The sequence below is a fragment of the Balearica regulorum genome, chromosome 5, assembly GCF_011004875.1.
Source record: "Balearica regulorum gibbericeps isolate bBalReg1 chromosome 5, bBalReg1.pri, whole genome shotgun sequence".
Lineage (NCBI taxonomy): Eukaryota > Metazoa > Chordata > Aves > Gruiformes > Gruidae > Balearica > Balearica regulorum.
In genome coordinates this window covers 67,151,151-67,175,832 of record NC_046188.1, presented here as the reverse complement: position 1 = coordinate 67,175,832, position 24,682 = coordinate 67,151,151, and the positions used below count along the sequence as shown (strand labels likewise).

Below are 24,682 nucleotides of genomic sequence, written 5' to 3'. Positions count from 1 at the left end.
TGCAAGTAGTCAGATTTAGAGGCAAATTACAGGGTTTGCTCGGTTTATCTTAGCAGTAAGGCCAGTCACTCCCATAAACAAAAAAAACCCCACCAAAACCACGCCACAAACCAACAAATCAGCATCTCTTTTGACAGCCTTGAAGAGAAGACACTATCTATTTCATTGTGTAGAAAAAATATGTTTCTCATAAGCTGAAGTTCACCGAAACTTGCAAACTGCAGGGATTTGGAATTCTGGTTTTGCTTTGTAAATCAAGATGATGTTATATGGAAGTTGCCTGAACACATAAAAACTTAAAAGCTAGCAGAATGCATGACAAATATTCAGCATGGGAAGTATAATAGCTAACAAACAAGTTAGATTTACCTGTATTGCATCTTCAATAAATACTATGGCCTGGTTTATATAAAGGTCGTTATCAGCTCTAGTACCTATGAAGTTGAAAAGAAATAAGAATCACTTGCTGTGTTTTGGATAAAGCCTACGGCTTACTTATTAGTTAACAGAAGCTCCAAAACCATGGTTCTCACGATAAAGGGCACTGTACGCACACACACAAAGTAAAGAGACAGCTCCTGCCACGTTTGCTCCATCAGCAGCACCATGCATTACATTAAATAAATAATAACCATCTCAAACACATCATGCATTTGTCCATATTTTGTGAAAAGGTTCTCTCTTACGTTTAGCTTAAGTGGCTAGATTATACCAGTAGTTAAATAGCTATCACAAGACCAGAATATTTCTGTACAGAGACAAGTTCTAAGTAACAGGCATTGTATTTTATGACCTTATCTCCTCATCAATCTTGTTTCAAGAAAGCCACCCCTAAATGAGATGGCAAAAATCTGTTTCTCTTTAATGGATCTTCAATCAAATTATTCTTTAACAAAGTGTACAGTCAAGTGAAGCTGGAAAGATCAGACACTAGTATTCTAGGCCTTTTTACTTTTGCTTAAATGTACTGAGGTTTAGATGGAACTTGTTCTCTCCAAAACCAACAGAAATCTCCAGACAGATAAGAACAAAATTAAGTCATTTTTTAATTTGACCTGAGAATTATTATTACCATATCAAACAGATCAGAGTTCAAGACACAGAAAGAGGTGAAAGTACACAAAGTATCACCAAATTAGTTACTATGCAACATTTCGAATCCTATTATTAAGTCCATATGAGGATATATACATAAAGAATAAAGGGCAATCACTTGCGTTCACTTGAATTAAGACCTTTGAGTAACTAACCTGGCAATTAAGCCAACAAGAGAGACAAAGGCAGTTAAGATCACAATCAGGAAGGGGGGTGGGGGGTGAAGAGAGAAGGTCAAGGGGGCTAACGATGTGGAAAATACGTGCTAGTGTAACCTTCCCACAGAGGGAAGAGGCCCAAGGAGCATTTCATACCATCTCCTCCCAGGAGACGACAATCCCAGCATGGGATACAGTGAGACCAAGTCGGTCCCAGTGCTAGCACAACATTCTCCAGGCTGGAAGAAGTGCCAGAAGCACATTGATCTCCGTCCCAGATGATTTTATGCTCCACAAGATTCAGTGGCATCAATTTTCTACAAAGACTGCAAACAGTTTTTAAATGTCATCGTTTATCTGAGCATAAGCAACAACACAGTTTTGTACTGATTCTGATATGAACCACTACACCAGAAAGACTGAGCATAAACAGGAATGAAGCTAGGCTCACGCAATAAAGATCTTGTCTTTTTCAACACACGACACACCAGCGAGATAAAAATAAGGTTGTGTAAATGAACAGTATTAGTTAAAAGGATAGCAAGGACTGCAAAAGCTTTAATTTCTTGGAGCACACAACAAGCCTACTGTTGATGCCAATGATTTTGAAAGGGCAGAATCTAAGCAACTGTTCTTAATATAAAACTACAACAGGGCAATTACCAGGAAATGTTTACTTTAGCAATTTCAGTTTAAAAAAAAAAAATATCAAAACACCAACACACATTCTCCATGCTACTGAGGATATCCAATTTATTCTGAAACTCTTCGTCACAGCAAGTGACCCTTAGTCACAAGTGATGATTACAATTCTGCTCAGCTTGTGTGTGTGGGATCTCTCTGACCCTACCACATTTTTAATACTGAACAAACAGGCAACAAAACCAAGTTTGCTTAAGCGACATGATACCCTTAAAATAGAGAACCTGAGGTCTCCAAAGGAGCCTTTCCAGGAGCAATTGAGAAGTCAGACCTCCAATACTCACCGAGTTAGAGAAAAAACTCGTCAGCGCCTTAAAAAAATAAGACTTAAAAAAAAAAATACATAAATCAAGCCTCCAGCTGAAGCAGCGCAAGGTTCGCACCTAAAGTCAGTGATAGCAGCTCAGTGCGTTCAATCAGCCAGGGCGGCTGCACCTTGGTCCCTCAGAGCCGCTGCAGAAACACCGGCGGGGCGGCAGACCCCACCGAGCCCCGGCTCCTCGGCAGGCTGGGGGGCTTTCTGCTCCGGTGCTCGGCCCGCCCGTCCCGCTCCCGGGAGGGGGCAAGGTTTGAGGGAAAGGCGAGAGCGCCGCCGCCCGCCTCAGGCACCGGCTCCCCTCAGCACCGCCCGCCTCAGGCACCGGGTCCCCTCAGCGCCGCCCGCCAAGCCCGCGGCGCCGGGCCTGGGGCACGCCGCTACCGCCCGCCCCACGGCACTCACCGTCCTCAGTGGCGGAGCGGGCACCGCCACCACCGGCCCGCCAAAGCCCCCGGCCCGCTCGCCAGGTCCGCGGGGGCAACAGTGGCTCCGCCTCAGCAGCGGCTCCAACCTCCATCGGCAGCGACCACCGAGCTCCCTCCGTGCCGCCGGGACGGGACCGGAGCGCAGGGCGGGGCCACCCGGGACAGGCGCAGCCCCCCCGACCCCGCCCGCTGCACGTGACCGGCTGCCGCTAGGGGGGGGAGGGCGGGAACGCGGCTCCTTCCGCCGCGTCCTCCGGTAACCGGGCCGCTCACGGCGCTGCCCCCTCACAGGCTTCTCCCTCCGGCAGGAAACAGGGCACCGTCTCCCGCCCCGGCAACGTCCGCCGCCTCAGGAACTAGTATTTTTAAGCAGCCAGGGGTTGATGAAAGACGTGTCAGTAAGTCTCTGGTAAAAAGTGTTGGTTCTTCCCTGAACTTACAAAATCTGATCCCATATGTCGTTTACGATTTAAAAAATATACGCCTGATGAAGAGCTGCAGGTTTTTTTCCCTCAGGGCAGCTGTAAACTCGGTCTCCTCGGCTGAGCGTGCCTCTGAGCTAGTCGGCGCCTCAGGGGGAAGCTGCGGAACTGCGTCCTCCTTGTATTCACATTCCTCAGACATCATTTACAGCCTTAGTGCTGAAAGTATTTAATTTTTATTTAGTCACCTAGGCAGCCCAGAAGCAACTTTGTTAAAAAGATGCTTCACTTTTGCTACTCTCCCCCTTTCCTCATGGTCCACTTCATAAACACTTCCACTGTTCAATTTCGTAAATCTGCAATTGCAAGAGAGTAGCTATCAAGATAATTTGACAGCTACACACTCTTTTCTGGGAGCTATGGCAGCATAACAATAAACAGGAAAGTGTGTCAATCCCTCATTTTGGTATTCCAACCTAGGCAGTAAAAGTATATCCATCCTATACTCTTTAATTTAGTTTTTGCCTTCAGCTGCACAACTGATGGGTCAAAAATCAGTTTTACACTGACTTCTAAATAAATCAGGGTAGGATCCAGCCCTTTGGGGGAGCTTAATAAAAAGGAAAACTCCATGACATTACTTTTACCATAATAGCCACCACTTGTAAAAGGTGAACTCTAGCTACACATTATTTCCCGTTCTCAGTAGACAGCAAGGCACTGATAAAATCAGAGTTAATGTTGGTAACAGTTAAACTAGAGGCATCAGATGGAACAGGTACAGTGAAAATTTCAGGACAGTAAAAGGAAAGTATGGGTGGGCTTGTACAATCTGTATTCAGCACTACCAGATAAGAAATAAAATGTAATTTGCACACATGCTATGAGTGCCTTTGCTAAGAAACGTGTCCTTTCACTAAATGTCTGAAATATTCAGGATAACCACAGTTACAGGGAGTACATGTACACACTGTATTATTTTTTGCTATTATTTTTTATTTAACTGAAAGCAAATGTTTCCTTCTTTCCTCTTCTGTGATTGTCAGAAAAGAGAAGCAGTAACTTCAAGAAGAAAAAAAATCTTTAAGAAGCCTTTAAATATATAACAGATTCCTGAACATCTGTTCAAAATTCATCCAGTCCCTCTAACTGGAACCGGAAGTGGAAGTGCCCAACTGATGGTGACTGAAGGAAAATCTCAGCTGGGGTTTTCTGTCAGATGAACATAAGCATTCTTAGTACCAGCAACATCCACGAAGGTAAGTTGGCTATGTATTTAAATAAATACTGTATTAAAAACCCACCAAGAACAATACAACTTTAACTCCCAAGTGAATCAACTCTGTCTTTCTGGATTGTGGGAAACAAATGCGGAGAACATGCCCTTCAGCAGACATTTTCCATTAGCACAACCTACGACCGTTTTAACAAAAGTCTTGCTGTTGCAGTTATAGCATTGTTTGCCCAGAACCTCAAAAATGCATTTCCAGTTTCCTTATTAAAAGTGCACATTTGAAATCAAATTAAAACAAAAAAAACAAACCACAAAACAAACAATGGAAATGAGCAAACATTTAATGAACGAGCAGAAAGGGAACTGAAGTTGAGGAACAAGCCTATCCTTGTTTCTTTTTTATTGTTTCACAGCAGTGGACACATTCAAAAGATCAGTGGAGTCATAATGTTAAAATAACTTTTTGCAAACAGCGGGTGGAAGGTGGGTAGTACACTAATTGAGCTCAAAGGAGGCTGGCTTTATATTTCATTCTGCCATATTCACTCCATTTCCAGATGTCTTGCATCCAGCAAGCTTGATTCTAACAGTAAAGGGATTATGTGGGCAAGTCCAACCACTCACTGATGGCATGGTCAGTGATAACCGATCACAGCTCCTGGACAGGCAGCACCAACTTGTGTTCTCTCTATTCAAGACACCATGCACCAGAAGACATTTCTTATTTCAGGTATGGCAAGTTACCTTTACACATGAAAAATGCCCAGAGGGAAAAGACACCATGCCAACTTTATTCAAAATCCTTAAAATACAGCTGAGGATCTTGGAGTGCAATAACTATTAAACAATCCCTGAACAGCCTGATAAACTAGGTATTACTCCTCTCTGAGAAAATTAAGTCAGCGATTTTAAAGTTAATTGTCACAAGTTACACAGCAAGTAGATGCAAAACAAGAAGCTGAACTCTAATTTGGATCCCACTAACAAAATTACCCATCTGCTTCAAGTTAGACATGCTTCCAATACCTTGCTGAATTAGACCTTATGTGGCTATTCAAAACACTGACCAGTCTACACAGCCATTGCTAGATAAATAAAAACCACATAAAATAATAACTGAGTCAATTAGATTAAAAAATATAAAATTACAAGTTTATTGCAAAGTAAAATGAGTTTTTTCCCCCTCAACGGCAAATGCCAGAACTGTTAAAATTTTATACTTTCAGCTGAATGTTACTCAAAAATCACATTGAAATTATTGCAACCAAACTTTATATTTGTATGTGTATTCACTTTTACAAAAGACTACCCTGTATTTATGACTGATGAGCTTATCCAAATATTTTCAATTAAAGGCAATTAACTCAAGTAGTTGAAGAAAATCCATAATAAATGATTCCTTAGCCAAACTACGGTTTAATTATATTTGGAACAAAACAGGGAGTAAATAAAAAAAAAAAGGACTTGATGACAAATACCATTTACAATGGTCATCTCAACAATTGTTTTGGTCATCTCTGCTCCTCATCACAGTATACTCCAGTTTTGAACATTCTGCTTAGCAAATTAATTACCACAGTTAAACAAGACAGTGAATCAGTCCACATCTTCAACTAGAGAAACTCCTTCCTTTTTTTCTAGCTTGGATACCTGCAAGTTAAAAAGGAAACTGATTCAATAGTAAAAATAAGTTTGCAATTAATGCCTCATGTCTTTTCAGACTTCCATCACAAAACAGTGTAAAGCCCAGATTTGTCAGGAACCGACAGCGGGATAGGTTCTAAGGGACAACTGAGCTGAACAGGCTGTTAGCTGCAGTCAAAAGAAAAGGTCAAACTTTATCCCCACCATCCCCTAAACCTCCTCCCGGCTGCACGCTCCCTTCAGTTCCTAGTTTTTTGTCAGTTTGGTGACATCACTTGGCTGACCAAAGAGTGAGCCAAGCACCAAAGCCACCTCAGAAGCCAGGAGAGACTGGAAGTGAAGCTAGACTGCCTCTTTCAGTGACAGCTGTCAGATCAGATCAGGCCATAACCTGGAACCCTGCCCGAAACACAACACCTAGAATAATTAAAACAAACACTGAAATTGCTTTTCATGCACACACGCACAATTTTATAAAACTGACCTTTACTGTCTTTAAAACTTAAGAAAAGGAATTACCTTGTATCAAGCTAAGCTGTTGTTAAGACTATCAATATAAATAGTTTCAGAAAGGATTCCACAAACTCGTGGAGGACAGACTAACAGCACAAACTAAACATGATGTTCTGCATGTTCTCTCTAACTCTGGAAAATTCAGTTTTACATTCCATAAATCTACAGGGATACATAGGGAGGGTTGTACTATAAATTCCCTGTTCTTATGTTCTTCCTTCAACATCCGCTACTGGTCGTGAAAGAGACGCACAAAGATACTCAGGTTGATAAATCTTTTGATTGGTTGACCAAACGCAGCTAATCTTGTGGTATGACCAGTAAGGACCAGAAAAAGCAGAAAAACTGCAGATACCTAATCCCTGGGGATAGGTGTGCCAGCTTTCACCTGAGCTATGTCACAGTTCCTTCGAATTATGCCAGCTATTAAAATGCCAATGAACATTTTGGCACCTTGAAGTTGTTAAAGTGCATGCTCTGACCACACATCCTTTACCTCAGATGTCACTCAAATGCAGAAGCTACAGAGAGTTTCTAGGGTTGCTCTAAATGACTAGAAATTTCATCCCCCAGGTGGAACTTTCCAGCTAAGTAGACCTGAATGACATTAAGACTCCAAGGGCAAATCTGGCAATTCCCAGCAAACGCTATGACCTCAACCTCCTCTTACCCCTGTTCCTTCTGCAGCAAATACAGAGGGAATTCTGCACTTAAAAGAGTGGATAACTAAATACCCTGGACTAAACTACAAATATCCAAAGCAGAAAAGTACTTTCCACAAATCCAATGGATTTCTCTACCGTTAGCACTCCAAACTGTTTCCCTTCACAACTGAGCTCAAGCTGTAACATGACTCTTCTACAGGAAAACACTTTTAGATAGTTAATGCCAGGTTTTCTGGCGAAACTATATGATTTAGAGTTTATCCTATGTGTTTCACAGTCCTGTTACTACGCCAGAAAAACCTTAAGTGCAGATTAAGTCCCAGGAGCATAATTATCAGTGAGACATCATCCTACAGAGTGATTCTCTTCAGAATTATAATGGTGCTGAATATGCACAATAAGTGGAAACTCTTACAGTATTCTCTTTCTTGTATACGGCGGATTTGACTCACATTATTGCAAGTCATTATTTTCCAGTCTTGCAAAAAACTATCCGTAACAAAGAGTTATCAGTTCAGGTTACTGCTGAACTTTATCGGTTCAGGTTACTGCTGCCTACATAGCAGATTCTTCCCCAAACTTGACTCCCACTTCTCAGGAATAAGTTGCAATGGCTAGTACTGTTTGCATAGCACAACTGCTATTACATACAAATCTAGTTAAGGAGTGTAACAATACCCTGGATCATTAAAAGATCCTAATCACATTTACTGTAAGCATAAAATAATTACATTTTGGTCCAGACCCTACAAAAATATTTTACCCAACTCCCACTGAGGCCAAAAGAACTTTTGTCCTGGACTTCAGTGGGAAAAAGTCCAAAACGATGGAAAAAACCCCACCACGCAGACCTACAAAAAAGCACTGCACATGGTAGCTTTTATCCTAGGTTTCAAGGTAATAAAACACTATTACAGCATGTCTGGCATTTCACAGACGAGCGAATTAATATTTTATTACATATATAAACAGATTCTTAAAAGAAACTGAGGTGTAAAATCTCTGGCAGGAAAAAAAAAAAAATCAAGGTGCTAAAATTCTTTGGCCCAGCACTTTTGCAATAAAAAAAGGCATTAAAATAACGTCAAAGGTGTGACTAAAAACTACGAAAAGCTAAGCACAGCTCCGATAGTTGCTTGAGCTCCTCCACACCTCACAGTGCTCAAACTAAGCACTGTACCATTACTGTTGCTGTATTTGAGCAAACACGTACTTGTGAGTCAACTGATTTGAGGTTCAAAAAAGGTATTGTTGTAGGAGCAGGTGGGAGAAGCATGCACAATGAATTGCTGCCTCATACTGGCTTTTCCCACGCAGATGTAGGTCAAGTCTTAATCCTGCAATTAAACAGATCTCTTCAGACAGATCCTGAACTGAAACCAAAACACCTAAGCCTGTTCTCCCTAGTAGCACAAGGCTTCATGAGTATGGGGTACACCTATTAGTTTCTGGCCTTAGTACACACAGTCTCTTTTTTTCTTCTACTTCTTGCTTTCCTAGCAATATCACAAGCTGAACTTAACAATGAAAAAAACAAACCAAAACAAAACAGCCTACGCTGAAACGAGAGAATTCTTAGCCTCACAGTTATGTGAAACGAACAATCACAGTTATTTCTCTATTAAGCTACTACCCTAAATGCTAGCTGTCTTTTGCTGGATATTCACTGGAACTGGGCTTGTCCCATTGCGAGGGCTTTAAATAGAAAACCATACAAGAAGTAGAGGGCATTTACCTGTTTATCTATACACCTAAACTGCCAGGACCATGTGGTGTTATAAAGGAAAGGCCTCAGGTCAAATCGGTTGTCATCCGGACTGTAGTTTTCAGCATGGTAGGAAGGAGTGAGGGTGGTCATTTTATGTCTGTTGATGGAATACATCCTGAAAAAATGCTTAACCTTTGATGCCACCTGGTGTACAAAGAATATAGCTTTTGATTAGATGAAGTTTCTTAGTATTTAAAAATTGAGCTGAGAATGCGTTCTTTACATATCCATTTTCTGCCATTAATATTTACATAAATTATCTACCTCTACCAGCATGAATCACTGTGGATAACCCTACCTATAAGAGGCATTCAAGACTGTTTTCAGACACCACCTCGATCTCTGCACCTAACATTTGCCTTCTAAGAAATCTGTGACAATCTGAACTTTTTCCTTTATGCACAAGGAAGAACTGTGGAACAGCAGATACCTCTTCAGTGTAGACAGGCTTTCAAAACAAGAGCCGTTTTCTGTCTCAGAATACATAACCAAAGGCTTCAAGAGTAGTTAGCCTTTGAGTATATTTCAGAGAATAATTTTCCCCCAAAGGGATAGTTCTGAAGTAATTGTTTTCAAATTAGCCAATTACTGTTCTAACAATTTGCAACACAGACAACAAGCTCCATTAATTTAAGAGACGCAGACCAGTTTTCCGAGCATATTCTGCTACAGTTGTAGAATAATCTCTAAATGCAGAAAATTAAACTATCTTTTTCAGTTAAAAGGAACTCTACTTCACCCTTCTCCAAACATACTCTATTTTGGCAAAGACATTGCATGATTTTATTTATTATTTTTTATATTACCTCTCTTGGAGTACAAATTTCCTTCCACATATTAATCAGCTTACAGAACATACTGTATGGTCCAGCTTTTGCAATTTTTCTTAATTTGCCATAGATTGAGAGCTCTGCATATGTCATCCCCATATCTTCCTGAAATCACACATACAGAAATTCACTGAAAATCTTAACCACGCAAATTATGATTAATAGTTGTATGGAGCAATTACAATAACCCAGTTTAATCAAAGAACACCAAAATGGTGTTCAAATGGCCAATGATAAAAAAAAAGGGATAGTAATATTACGAACAGAACTAAAAAAAAAACCAACCAAACCCTGGAATCTCTCTGAAATGAGAGATTTTAAATCCTCCCATGAATATATTTGACTTGGCCAGTGAAAACATTTCTTTCCTGCGAAAGCTTTGTTCATTTTCCCTTCTAGATAGCTTAAATGTAGTATATATCAGTAAGGTAAGGCCAAATTAAGCAAACCACTAATTCTAGTTCAGCAACTCTTTGCTTTATCATAAAGTTTTACAATATCCTACAGTTAAATATCCAACAACCCTTAGAGGTAGTTGTTAGGCTTACCAGTCCTCTCTTATCCAATGGACAGCAAAGAGATGGGCATGGGGAGAGGAGGAAGGGCTTTGCCACCAGTCATTGCAATAGCAGTAAGGCTCTGACTGACTCTCTTTTGATATTAAGAAACTTGAAATCAAACTGAATTTCAGAACACCCATCCTTCTAAGTGACCAAAATATAAAATCGTTCAAAAAAAAAAAGTTAATTTGCTCTTTTGGAAACTGTTGTCAACATAGATAAGGCTGGTGTGGGATACTAACGCCTTGTCAGTGGCTTTAAGATTGTTTACAACATGCTTGTCAATAAGCATAGATACATACAGGAGCAAACAGCAGTTACTGGACAAAACCCCAAATTTTTGGATAAGGCTTACCAGAGCATTTTAAAGTCACTGCCCATTACCTCATCAGTTTGAGCCACTTGTCCATCCACCAGGGGTTCTAACTCCGCTGTGGGTGGAGCTGACATGATACTGTAAGGAAAAGGTAAAAAGATAAACAGGAATTCTATCCAGACTCACGAGTACTAGTTAACAGTCAGGTTTGTTAAAAATCAAATGCTTTATTCAAAACTTTTTTAGCATAAGCTGCTAAAGGACTAGATAACTCTAAAGAGGTGGTACTTCCAAGCTGTTCCAGGTTTAAAAAGCAATGCTTTATACAAAAACTATAAAGAATCCGGTTCAAACAGTTCCTTCAGTGGAATTAACACCATAAATACTTGCATGCAGTAACTCCTAAGACTGGTGGCATTTTTCAGCACTCAGCAATTTACATTGTCTAAGTGTACACAATCATTTAAAACCAGAGGGACATGCAGAATACTTTTCTTTATTAGCATTTGCAACATTACTGCAGCTTAGCTCTGTTAGTAGAGAAAACCAAACCGTGAAGTCCACAATACGCTACATACAACTACAGTCACCAAATATTACCGCTTCGCTACGCACCTTCTGAGGGCCGTGAGCTGAAAATTTTCAATGCAATATTGTATGAAGTTCTTCAAATCTGTCTTGCTGATTCCACCAATGGGATTGATATCAGCACTTGAGCAATCATACTTTGTCAAGTAACCTCGGAGACTGAGCAAGGGAGGAAATTTTATATAGTAACAGTAAAGAATAACGTAACATTACTATAATATATAATATTTTCTACTATATAGAATATATATGTCATATAAAGACAGGGAGAAACAGGCTGCATATTGTGAATGTATTTATATGTAAGGGGCACAAAATGTTCAGCTGCAAAAGTATTACCCTAAAGCCATGAAATTGCTAAGAGGAAGACAGTATTTTAAACAATTATGAAGCGCTGCAAAACTGCCCCTGCTAAGGTAATATATTTGATGAAAAACAATTAAAATACTGTCCTGACCAATTAAAAAAATAAACCCCAAAACACCCATAGAATCAGCACACACTACTCTCCCAGCTTTTGAGGTTATCAGTCTCACAGTCTTTGCTTTAATCTTTAAATAGTCAGCTCTAATAATAGTACTCCAGATTTTTAATATCTATTTTTCAACTCAAAGTTCAAAACTTAATTCCTAATACAGTAATTGAAAATACAACAAATAACAGATTGCAAAGTTAACCCTGTAACTGCACGGACAAGCTCTACTGAAAACAGCTAAGGAAGGAACAGCATTTTATTGGAAAACCATGACAATACTTTGGCTAACCTTCTGAAAAATACACAATTTTCTCTTCAGGCCGATTCAACTATTTTCATTAATTTCACTGCTATCGGTGTATTCTTAGCTTGTTACCTCTTCTGAGTAATAATCTACACTGGGATTTGGTAGAGTTGCAAGGAAATGCAGTGACCTGTTCCCATTTCACTTGGTTTTAGATTTCTAACTTTGACCAACCTTTCATCCACATTGGCTGATCCTAGCACCAGAAGTCCCCCCGGCATCCCACGAGTCCAAAGCGTCAGCTGAGCAAACAGGTAGGCAAGGACCATTCTTATTCTAGCCTGCAAAGCAAAATGAAAAAGAAAGCAAAATTACAAAACAGAATAATTTCTCCCCAATCGGTTTTATTAATCAATTCCCTAAACAAACCCCTAAAGAACAAAACGCGAGAGGGCTAAGCGTTACTGCAAGAAGGATGGTCTTGTGGAGAAGATGCCGCACACACGTAGGAAAGCCAGGATCAGTATTCACTACTGCCACAGACTTACATGACTGAGCAAGTTTATCCTAATCTGAATTGCAGAATGGGGAGTAGTTGCCTTTTTCTGCCGCCTACAAGCGCTAATAAGGATCCATTATGGATGAAGTATGCAGATAAACCATCTGTCTACCACATGCTTTTATAGAGTATTAGACTAAAGGGATTTATTTGCATAAAAACTGTAAAAAGTTCTCTTTGCTTTTGTCCCCACTCCGAAACTCAACCTTTTCTAAGGACGGTAATAACACCGAACAGACCTGAGATTCACCCTTCAGCTCTAGCCACAATTGTGTGTGATGTTAAGTGTATCTAAGCTGCTTTCTATAAGCCTGCTGAAGATTAAATACCTTCTAATATAAAAAAACCCATTCTCTTCTACCTTCTAAAACTGAGGACATCTAGGAATTGACATAGGTAACCTTGACATCTCACACAGAGCCTTTTAAAGGCTGCTAACATTCACCTGAGGAAAGTCTAGTATACTATGATCAGCAATGTTTTTGAGTCTTGACCTGCCACAATCCTACTGGACTCAGACTGGTCTATTAGAATACTTTGCTGCTCATTTTCCTCACCTAGCAACTTTCTGTTGGGATGCTTTTCTAAACAACATCTACACCAATGCTGGGATACAGGCATGTACTATTTCTTCCTGACTATCCTATAAAAGTCACAAGCAATAATTATCTTGGTCTTCTCCCGAGTTATGTGGGATTGTAGATTTCTGCTGCAGACAAGCATTTACTGGAAGCCCACGAATCTTCAGGGACACACCACAAGTTCAGGTTTTCACAGCAACGCAAATGAAGGGTCCCCTTGTTACTTCATCATTTTGTACTCTTTCAAAAAAAGAAAAAAAAAAGTCTGACCTGATTCAGCCTACGTGAAACACACCTGCACATTCTGGAGTGCCAGGTTTTCTCTGCTGCTCCCTCCGTAGACAGAAAAATGGGGAGTTCGACCTGTCACCATGCTGAAAATTCCCACAATAGCTTTCACAGCCGCATCTATGTTCAGATTGATGTGATAGCTGAGAAGAATTCAAGCAGAAGTGACACAACTAGCACAATCTGACTATAAAAGATAGCATTAAATAAAAAAAACAAACCACAAAAACCCCACCCATCAAATGATGTTTTAAGGCTGCTGCCATCTGAGATCAGTTATGAAGGAACTTAGGAAAGAATAACACTTGCCATAGTCTGTTTCCAAATTTCCATGTCCTTCACCAAATGCTTCTAAGTTTGCCTCACATTTACATACTTAAATAATAATGTCTGTAATACTCCTACTTAACATATCTACTATTCGTCTCCTGTTTTTTCCCCCATCTTAAGAGTCTGAAAGTTTTATATGAAAGTCTTTGCCAGAACATGATTTTTTTTCCCAGCACTTCTCAACTTGTACCTGCCTATTTGCTCAGCCAGAAGTTTAGCCCTGTTGCAAGTATCCTGGGAGGAGTTCTCACTAGCCATATAGCAAGTGGTAAAGATACGCTTGCAAAACTCTCGAGGATTCTCAGGGACATAGGTCTCATCATTCACAATCCTGCGCGCATCAGCCAGCACATCTGCATCTGAGGACAAAGCAAAAGAAACAGAACAAGAGTGGAAATTGTTGCGCTCCTGCCATCCAGGATACGCAAATATCTTGTATATTTCTTGCATTCCAAATAAGCTTTACACTGCCCCTCACAAATCAGGTCACTCCATCATCTAACTCCCCAAACATATTTTCATATAGCAAATTAAAGAATTACTGATTTTGCTCCTAATTTTGAACACAGAAATATTACATCCTTTTGTTCTATGCCTTAAAGAAACTTCATAGAAAATATGATCCAGTATGTACAAAGGCTTAGCTACATGCATATAGACTACTTAAAGCCAGTTTAAGAGCTTGAACTATGCCTAACCACATTTTGCAGTACTGAATTTAATAGAAGGAGAACATTCTCACGATAAACTGAAACCCTAAAACTACATCAGCAACATTTTGCACTATACTCTAGACAGAAACTAGTCTGAGTTCCACATCCAATTCTTAAACCCAAAATGAAAACTGTTAAGCCAATTCAAACAACCTGAAATCTGGGTGCACATTTTTGATGGAATTTCTGAAGAGATACAAAGGATTCCATTAGAACAACTGAGCAAGAGTCTACCATTAATGACCTCTTGCATCTATTTCATTCAGCTAACAATAACTTGTCCGTAACTATTAGTAAGCATGGCTTATCCAGATGTGCATATTTACTTACTCCCGTTCTTGACTGCCAGGCAAACCTGGTGACACATAGAATATACTATGCAAGCTGTAGCAGAGCTGTCAATTCCACCACTAAGAGGTAGGAGAAATCCTGCCTTGAAAACAGAACACGGAAGATGTTCCAAATAGCAAAATTAGAAAAATATATATTGCACCATTCAGAAACACACTCTCGTAAAAGAATTATACATGCATTGTTCAAGTCTGCTTATATTCTACTGGGGAAAAACAAACCAAGCAACCAGACCTAGCAAACCCTCTTAAATTCTCATTGACTGGATAATAAAACAAGTAGTCAGTGTGAACCCTTTGGCTAGAAAAAATTCCAGTGAGTCTTTACCCTCCAGTAAGACAGAAGAGCTAATAAAAAGGATTAAATTTTTCATATATACTTCACTATTAAACTGAATTACTAGTCACTGCTTATTTTAAACATATCCATTATGCCATTAAAATATTTTCCTTACTGAAAAAACAGCATTTCAAAGAAAAAGAAATTCCCTTTATTAGGTAAGCCTGACTGTTGCTTTCAAAGCAAGCATGATTCCTAAGGAAAAGGGCTGAAGAGCATAGTGAAGTCACACTTAGCTTATGGGGTTTAAGTTCGAATGACCTACAGATAAAAAACTCAAACCTTGCACTTTGGACTACCATGATTTGCATTAACAGCAGCAGAGGATAGCAATGTGTACTGTCCCTGTGGCACAGAAGAGGATGCGTATGCCAAGGCAAAGAACAAAACAGTTGTTCTTACCTGTTTGCTGCGCCTTAAATAGTCCCAAAGCCAACATGCAGGACCAAGGCTGGAATTACAGAATATGAAGAGGGTTATTGAATAAGACCTAATCAAGTTAACATGTTTACTGTGGTCTTCCAACCTTCTTTACGTAAATATAAATAAGATCTTATGTTTTATCTCTTGGTTTGGTTTGTTTGAGGTTTTGTTTTGGTTTTTTAAACCAAAAAAATTTTCAAGGAACAGATGTAGTATGTGCTTACCTGATCTCCTCCTCAGGACTATGATGTCTCCACTGGATTGGCATACAAATAGGTACAGCCACATCATCAGAACATGACAGAGCAAAATTCACTTTCACCCTGGGATAAGGATTCACCTTACTTGCCTAAGCAATAGTACAGAAGAATTGGGAAGACATCAATTTTAATGTAGCGTGTACCTATAAAACATCTGATCTATAGAATACTGTGAAAATCAAGACACGCAAATACTTTTAAAATCCAGTAACTATTCAAACTTGGCAGAGTTTACAAACATAACCTCTGTAGAGAATTCTTACCGCTAAATTACGAGATGAAATCTCTGCTCTGTAACTTCGAACATCCTCCAAGTCCAGAGTGGCAACCAGCACCTCCTATGGAAAGGCTTTCAACATTAGATTGATTCTACACAAACAGATAAGCAATGTTTGACAGGCCTGGACTACAAAAAATGTTGGGGAAGAAGAATGCAGGCAACTTTTTTCAATACAGATTTTCATGCTCACTTCACAAGTCATTTCTGACTCAGTAGAATAACTTCAATTGCACAGTGAGCACAACTGACTTGCTCCACCGAGTACACTAGGACACTTAAAAACCACAACAGATTTATAGCGCTTGTCAGATGGCTGAACAATAGATTCACCACCAGTTGCGGCAGAGGACAAGAGGAAAAGGCAAGAAGGATGCTGGGGAAAGAGATGAGTTTGGCACATAATGTGAGGAAACCTACAGCTTTGATGACAAATCTACTGAGAAGGGGCTAGAGACACAGACCTAGTATGTGTTGCGCATAAATGTAGCTGTACTAATTTCAGCTGTAACTAGCAGCTATAGGTTGAATATATTACCACATCATCGAGTGAAAACTGGGATCCTTGTGCAACTGTTTCTCCATTCATCGAAATCATGGCACAGCCATCATAATACAGACGATCACCATCACAGCCTTTCTGGTTAGCTAAAACATATATTCCACCATTCTGGGAGAAAAACAAACATGCAGACAAAAAAATGCTTTTCAGAACATAGCACCTGACAGAATGTGAAAAGACAAAATGTTACTTCTCTGTTCCTGTCCTTCTTATAACCTTCATCTGTCTTTACACTGTGAATGATTTACAGCTAGGACTCTCTCCTGTCATTTGAAAAATTACTTTGAATGTGATATACACGACAGAAACAAGTAATTATGTAAGTAAATGTCGTAAGTGAGCTCTATCCCTTTCACGCTGTTGGAAGACAGGAGTCTGCTGATATTAGCAAGAGTCATTCCCTTAGCCCCAACAGAGAGGGCTGGCTTTCTCAACTGAAATTCCAAGTTCAAATTGAGATTGAGAAAAGCAGGAGGAGGATTACAGCAGCTGTGTTTGGGTATCTGAGGACAGAGCAGATACTGCTAAACATAACCAAAGCATTTCAAATTACAATGACAAAGCAGTTGTACAAATTAAACATTTTTCACAGTGTACTGTACATTTCATTACTTTGGTTTTGTCCCTATCACTGTTAGATGGGATTACAGCCTAATAACTGTCTTCTCTTCTTTAAAATCAACAGAACTTTCAAAGTAGAAAAATACAGTATATTTTAAGTAAGAAGATGACAGGGGGGAAAAAAAAAATAAGTCTGAGTTTAAACACCGATTTCTCTTTCCCCTTTTTGATACAGTTACTGATATTTCTCCAACACAACGTTGCTATGTGAACGAAAATCAGGAGACTGTCATTTTAGGAAACAAAAGAGATTTTTGGATGGTTTTACATGTGCCAGGAAAATAACCTCTTCTGTCGACCAAATTACAAGCTGGCAATGAGCTGCCAATTCAGTACATGACTCATATGGAGGGAGACTGTTTAGGGACACATAACTACAGGGAGCAACCACAGCCACGGGTTGTTTGCCCTTTATGCAGAATGTGCATTCCACAACACCTTTTCAAGCTGGTTATTCTCTGTATGCAGTGGGTTCAACAGTTTGTACTTCCAATTACTGAAAGTCAGTTACTTGATTAACTATTTTCTATCCATTATACGAGCGCAGTATTTTTTTTCTTCAATGTTTAATGGAATTAAGATCAAGGACATCAAATACATTTTTTGGAGCATAAGTCTCCAGAGCTTAGAGTTATCAAACTGTGTTAAGGTATTCTGACTCTTCTTTATAGTTGTGCGTGAAAGAGATTATATAGCTGGCATGCCAGTGCAGAACTACGTGCTCCCATGCCAAGTTTCTTCTGGGAGATCATCCCGCACACACACAGAGGTACGTTTGTATCTCCCCTATTCCCATGCAAATACCAAACAGCGTCTCTTCTAGTCCGCCATCCACAGACCAGACAGAGCTGACCTGCAATCAAACAGCCTCTGGTATTTGGAGCCACGGAGAAGAAAACAAGTTGCAGTGCTTCATATTAAAGCACGATATATAGCAAGGCGCCCCAAAGAAGTACAGTCCCCTAGCCAGAGAGGTATTCTCCTATCGCTCATCCAATCAGGGAAGGTAATTACAGGTAAGAAAACAAGAAGCTAGCAACAAGGTCTGTCAAGGCCACCATACTCATATAGGAAGAAAAAAGCTGTGGCCTGTCACAGGAGAGGAGACTATTCTAAAATAAAATGAGGTGCATAACCAAAAAAAATTTTTTTTTTTTTTTAAGCGTATACCTTTGCTGTGGCAGAATTTACCAAATCCACTCGGGTGTGAGCCTTCCGCAGCACATGGTGACTCCCTGAAGAGTTAGTGAAAATTTCCACACCATCAAGTCCCATTTCAATGTGAGGGCTGCCAAAACAAAAGGCAGAAAAAAATTCAGCTGGCAATACTATGCTGTGAATACTGCAGGTATCATTTAAAACCACTGACAAATAAAAAACATCTATGTCATTGCCAGTTTTCTGCATGTCTTAGCTCAAACAAGGATAGGGCTCTCAAAAAACATCTATTTTTCTTGCATTGCCTGAATCTTCTGTCAAAGACCAGTTGTGGTTGCATAGGGCAGAAGGGCTTTTGCTCACTGTGTTCTAAATGAAACACCTTCTATTTTACCTGTAGAAGCCTAGGTCTCAAAGAAAAGGAGAATAAGACAATCTTGGAGATACTCGTGCAACATCAGTTGTCTCATTTTCCTTCTCTCTTCGTAAATCCAAAAGCATAAGCAAGCAGAAGCATGAGAAGACGACTTCTGTTTTTTTTTTCCTTTTTCCAATATCAAAAGCAATAGTAAAAAACCCAAACAAACAAAAAACCCCACCACATCTTTGCCTGTTAAGATACCACACCCTCTGCAGTTACAAGGAAATGATTGTAACTGGGAGATTTGGAAAAACATCAGGAACGCTTTGTTTATTTTGTGTTAACTGCAACAGCTTTCATGCAACCCCACCTCGCATCAGACCTTTGTGAATGGGATCTTCTTTGTGGTTGGGAAGAACTTTAAATTGTAATAGGAACTAAAATAATAACAGGAAATGTTACTTAAGGGCACTAGGCTTTTCTTTCCCTTCGTGACCTTTTGTTGCTTCCTTATGCATTGTGTTTATGCATTGTCTCATCCAGGTTAAAAAAAATAAAGCACAAGGATTAAGCTAACAGCTGAATAGAAAAAACTAAGTGATACATCTCAAAGTGATGTTGCCTAGAAGCCTGTGCTCTAGCTTGTCAAAGATAAGAGCTCAATTTGTCTGTTAAGTGGAATGCTTTGGAGGAGATGGTCAAAGCCCAAGATAAAAAAAATAAATAGAAGACCTACTAGTACTCTCAAATTTTTGAAACTAGGCACAGTAAGTGGGAATAATATAGGATTATAATTGCTAAACAAAATTGATACTACATGTCACTTTGACCCTAGATCAAGTTACAGAGGTGGCTCCAGAAAGGACGTTTCAACCTCAGGTTGAACTAAAAGCTGAACAATATCTGGAATGGTAGCACTACAGCTAGCTGTCATTTCTTTCCTCAGGTCACCTTTTTCATTCTGCTTCTTTTCTGTATTTCTCTCCTGCCTTCTGTTTCAAACGAACTTAGCTTAAGTACCTAAAACTTCTTTTGCCACTCTGCTTCTAGCCTAATGAAATTTTTCCCATGATGTATTAATTGCTCCTAAACTTTCTGAAAGATATACTACCTGGAAGAATAATAATCAGATTTTTTCAAACATTCATTTCAGGCAGGTCCAGGGTATGTTTTCATGTTTTAGTTTACTTTATATTTCTTCTTCTCCTTTACCTGTTTGGTGCCCAGAGTTCTTCACATATTTCTGTCCCTAGGCAGGTATCTTTGGTTGCTAGCACTGCATCCCCAAAAGGAACAGTTTCCTGAGGAAAAAGAACATCCTTACACACATGTAACAGAAGAATCTATTCAATTCAAAAAGTTAACTACAAATCTAAAAAAAAAAAAAAGAAAAAAAAAAAGAATACTCACTTCTGTGAAATGAGTGACAGAGTATCAATCACATTACACCCTCCTTCATTTTATACCAAATAAAAAAAAAAACAACCAAAAAAAACCCCTCTAAACTGCAAATCTCTGGACTGTACTGAAATTTTGTGTTGAAATTTCAGTAATATTCAGATCCAGTGCTTTGTTTCAGGACAGGACAACTGCTTTTGAATTAAACAATCTACAAAACTGAGACTGTCTTTTGCTAGGAATCGTGCTCATGCTTTAGCAGGAAATAATCTAAGTTTTAGACCCTTCTGAATCAAGGTTATTTTTTTTAATTCTTTTTTTAACCTCAAAATGCATACTTATTTCTAGTCTCAAGAAATGAGAACTAGAAATTTATGTAGTCTGTTTTATCTAGAAATTTATCTAGTCTCAGATAAACTCGGTACCAGAACTGTGCAAAAAAAGACAATCTTCCAGGTCCTGTATATATAAATGAGGCAAACTTAAAATTTACTTGTTTTGATGCCAAATACTAATATAAACAAGGTTAAATTATGCTCTCATTTAATGTAACTGAGAACTATCACTGAAACCTATGAATTTGCAATGACTGACAGGAGAATTTGGTGTACTACGGTTTTATGCCACAAGTTCTATTCATTTAAATTGATGAATCTGGAAATCTGGAAGATGCTAAAGTTAAAAAGAGAAGAAAATGATCCTTTACAAACTTACCTGTCCTGTCACTTCCTGAATTATCCTGGGTAGAAAATATTCCTCCACATGCCTAAAGCAGGTTTATAGGTTGTGAATACATCATTATGTAAACCACAGCATAAAAACTGATTCTAAACTCCACATTCCGTCACCTTCTAACATTGATTAAAGAAACTGCACTTCAGTTGTACAGGGCTGTGTATGTTTAAAAAAAAAGAGACCTTCATACTTTCTCTGAAATTAATGAGAAATGTTAAGATTATAAGCTAGCAACATCCCACTTTGCTTCAGAAATGCACAGTGAACAATGCTCCATCCTAGCTATAAACTAGACCTAACAAGGAACACACAACGCAAGTCAAACACCAAATAAAAGTTTCTCTTGTTGCAGTGTTATTATGTAAGTAAGTAGGAACTCATCTGGAATTCACTGAGGACAGATGCTCAGGGGGTCTCTCGGAAGTACTTTACTGAGACCATCAAGTCAGAACATTCTTTGACTACAGGATGAGTGCGCAATACCGGTGATAAGCATCAAGCGTATTTTGCAGCATTGTAAGGTATGTGGCTTTCATCCTCTGCGGTCATTAAAATTCTGACAGAGCTCACCCATTTCACATTGTTTTCCAGTTTAATACTGAACAGGATGCAGCAATCAGGCAGATAAACACAGGCTCTGCCAATCATGAACTGCATACAGTTAGAAAGTAGACACGAGAAAAATGACACTACTACACTGGTTGCAGGATCATTCAGCCACACTTTTCCTCCCAGCTCAGCAATGGAGAATTTAATTGTACTTAATGAGCTTTCTAACTGAGCTGCAATTACGTAGCTTAGCTGACTCTGCCTTGCTGCTCACCCTGTAGTGGTGTTGATCGTTGCTAAAGAGATTTCAATCCTTCTGCTGTGGCTGCAATCAACGAGCTGTGTTTTTAAACACAATTTTAATGGTAGCCAGCCTACCTTGCTTTGTTCCACGGGGTAAACCATCTAAGTTCCCTGTAGTTTCCTGCATTTGCCAGTGATGTTTTTGGTCTGATCAGAAGAATTTTCCTTACAACAAAACAAAACACAAATGGCAAGTTAAGACCTGACCAGCCAAACAAGACTAAATAAGAACACTGATTAATACCAACCCATTTATTCTATTATGATGCACATTAAGCAACTACTACACACAATAATTTTTAAAGTTTCTGTTTGTAGACTTAAGGATTTTTTTTCTGGAGTCTTTCAGAAAGCAGTGGAAATCTAATTTCTATAAATTCAGAAAGGAAAGAGACAGTGGAAAACATTAGTCGTCTCTCTAAAGTTTAGTAGATAGGAAGACAACTCAATTGCTCTACATAGCAATGAAGAATCTTTCTTGAAGGTATAACAGGTCTCTGAAAAGATAAACTAAAGTATTGTCTCACAAAACTACTTACTTATTTAAAAAGATCACTCGACAGTTGTAGCGAACGTTTCTGTGCAGAACAGGCCTGTGAAAATAAGAACCAGAGTTGCCTAAGCTCATTAGATGAAATAAAAAAAGCTACAGAATCTACATCACTAAACTGAAACTATTTTTAAGACAACACTTCTACACTGTCACTAAAGGGAATTAAACAGAGCAACATACCAAGTTTTAGCTTCTAATTTTTTAATTCAATAGTTGTTTGCAAAAATCAGAGTTACTGACCATACTGTCAGTCTCAGATACATCGACTACTGCCAGATCACAGGCATGGCTGACAAACACTAGCAGACCAGAAGAAGCCTGCTGGCTGGGCTAACTTATTTAACCAAAGCTGGCCCCTATGATACTACCAGGCCAGTTCAAAATAAAGCTAGCTTTACACATTTATATAAATTCTAACAAGTAGGTGTACATGTTAATTTTACAGTTATAATTTACCACTGCTCACTGTCAGCACATGACTTACAACGATTTCAGTGATTTTGACATACACGTACAGCATCTTAAAGACATCTGCCAGTCAAAGCAAGTCATTTTAGCCCTGACGTTCCTGAGAGAGAGTCAATTTATAAAGCCTTTTGCATTACGCATAATACAAAGTCTTACCCATGGCAATAGGGCCCAGCCATGAGGGTTCCCAGTAAATAACTGTAACTACCCTATTTCTCTCTTGAAGGGCTCAACAACCAGAAATCTTTGAAAGGATTATCCTTCTGAAAGCATTTTGCATGTTGCAGTCCTAGCCACGGTACCTGACAGGGAAAGTAGTGCAGTTCCTAAAATGCATTCAAAAGTTTGGTGCAAAGCCCTCACTTCCCAGAAACAGCATTCCTAAAGACCTGCCCTTCTAACATATGTACACAAAAAACTTACATTCCCACATCGCAAATAATATCTTGAGTAGCTGGCGACTCCAAAAGCTTTGCAAGAACTTGAAACGAATGCAGGAGCGTGTCAGACTCATAATAGTGATCTGAGCAGCCATAACCACTGCATATAAAAACACAAGAAATAAAAAACTCAGCCAAATCAGCACCAGAGCCAAGGGACCAGAACTACTTCAGACAAAGAACACCTCCTCCACACAGGCAGAACATGAAGCAGCAGTGCTGTCAACATCATCCATGCTGACAGCATTTAAAACTCCGTGGCACGGCTGGGATGTTGCTGACGGCATGTAAGACTCCGTGGCACGGCTGGGATATTACTGACGACGTGTAAAACTCCGTGGCACGGCTGGGATATTGCCGAGGGCGTGTAAGACTCCGTGGCACGGCTGGGATATTGCCGAGGGCGTGTAAGACTCCGTGGCACAGCTGGGATATTGCCGAGGGCGTGTAAGACTCCGTGGCACGGCTGGGATATTGCCGACGGCGTTTAAGACTCCGTGGCACGGCTGGGATATTGCCGACGGCGTTTAAGACTCCGTGGCACGGCTGGGATATGACTGACAGCCTTTAAGACTCCGTGGCACGGCTGGGATATGACTGACAGCCTTTAAGACTCCGTGGCACGGCTGGGATATGACTGACAGCCTTTAAGACTCCGTGGCACGGCTGGGATATTCCTTTCAAGAGCAGCAGACTGGGCCGAGGCAGAATTTGAAGCGCTACAGTTTCTATGATAGAAGACTCGTTGAAATAGGTCAAAAATTATTAGTACAAGCCATGCTTCCAAGACGAGAGAACCAATCTTGTGCTTGCAACTACAAGGCTTTTCTTTGCCTGGACAGCTGCATGCTTTCAGTGATGCTTTGGGCATTACAGTACTACACTGCTGATTTTCTTACCGACTGTTCCTCAGTAATCAATTGGGAACGTACCAAACGCAGAACCAACAAAGTGCTCTTACCAAATTTCGAGCTCTGGACCAAGCCGGTACCGGGCTCCTCGGCTCTTTGCGATGTCAATACCTGGAAGAGGGTTGCATTAAACACCAGCCGGACGCTCAGGCCCGACCCGCCCTACCCGGACACCCCCGGCCGCGGGGCCCCACGCCACCGCCCGCGGCTCCACGGCTCCGGGAACCCGACTGCATAAAACAGGGACGGCCTCCGCTACCGGGACGGACGGTTCCCGATGGCCGGGCACAGCCAGCGAGCTCTGCGGGGCTGGGGCCGGCCGCCCGCGGAGCTGCCGGTACCGCTGCCGCCGCCCCACTCACTTCTGGAAATCCTCTCCAGGTTGCCCTCAAAATCCAGAGCCCACTGGTTGAGGGCGCAGGTGGCCACGGTCACCGCCCGGCCCATGGCTGCCCTACCGCCTTCCCCGCCGCTTCCGGGGCGGTGCCGGGGCGCTGCGGACCGCTCCTCCCGGCGCCCGCCAGTGGCTGGCGCGGAGCTGCGG

At 40.3% G+C, this 24,682-nt stretch overlaps 2 protein-coding genes across 4 annotated transcripts in view; both read right to left on the bottom strand.

Annotated features, from left to right (window-relative positions):
• The window catches only part of TPCN2 (two pore segment channel 2), a 31,814-nt gene extending 28,944 nt beyond the window's left edge, over positions 1 to 2,870 (bottom strand). For both annotated transcript variants that reach the window (XM_075755369.1, XM_075755368.1), the window contains exons 1-2: positions 2,677 to 2,870; positions 370 to 434 (exon numbers count right to left, since the gene is read on the bottom strand). In XM_075755369.1, the coding sequence (XP_075611484.1) occupies positions 370 to 434; positions 2,677 to 2,791 (180 nt within the window). In that variant the 5' untranslated portion in view covers positions 2,792 to 2,870. The remainder of the gene's footprint in view (positions 1 to 369; positions 435 to 2,676) is intronic.
• Positions 2,871 to 4,732: 1,862 nt separating this feature from the next.
• On the bottom strand, positions 4,733 to 24,637 carry NADSYN1 (NAD synthetase 1). 2 transcript variants are annotated; one of them, XM_075755366.1, is made up of 22 exons: positions 24,501 to 24,584; positions 24,189 to 24,249; positions 23,830 to 23,955; positions 23,211 to 23,327; positions 22,306 to 22,359; positions 21,842 to 21,931; positions 20,894 to 20,945; positions 19,994 to 20,082; positions 18,433 to 18,550; positions 16,618 to 16,749; positions 16,066 to 16,140; positions 15,767 to 15,891; positions 15,522 to 15,570; positions 14,760 to 14,862; positions 13,907 to 14,075; positions 13,394 to 13,529; positions 12,193 to 12,299; positions 11,267 to 11,398; positions 10,720 to 10,789; positions 9,752 to 9,880; positions 8,913 to 9,089; positions 4,733 to 6,005 (listed from the first exon to the last, which is right to left on the bottom strand). In XM_075755366.1, coding segments are annotated over exons 4-22 (1,863 nt in total). In that variant the 5' UTR covers positions 23,213 to 23,327; positions 23,830 to 23,955; positions 24,189 to 24,249; positions 24,501 to 24,584; the 3' UTR covers positions 4,733 to 5,951. The 2 variants fall into 2 exon arrangements, with proteins under 2 accessions (XP_075611481.1, XP_075611482.1); XM_075755367.1 differs by lacking the exon at positions 23,830 to 23,955 and having other exon boundaries at positions 24,501 to 24,637.
• Between the last annotated feature and the right edge of the window lie 45 nt (positions 24,638 to 24,682).

What these genes read in the sequence shown, in the direction of transcription:
- NADSYN1 (XM_075755367.1), bottom strand. Translation starts at nt 24,585, where the DNA reads ATGGGCCGGGCGGTGACCGTGGCCACCTGCGCCCTCAACCAGTGGGCT. An exon ending in AGTTTTCACTCGATGATGTG is followed by an intron (nt 16,141 to 16,617) that starts GTAATATATTCA and finishes GCCTTTCCATAG; the next exon opens with GAGGTGCTGGTTGCCACTCT. An exon ending in ATTTAAGGCGCAGCAAACAG is followed by an intron (nt 14,863 to 15,521) that starts GTAAGAACAACT and finishes TCTGTTTTCAAG; the next exon opens with GCAGGATTTCTCCTACCTCT.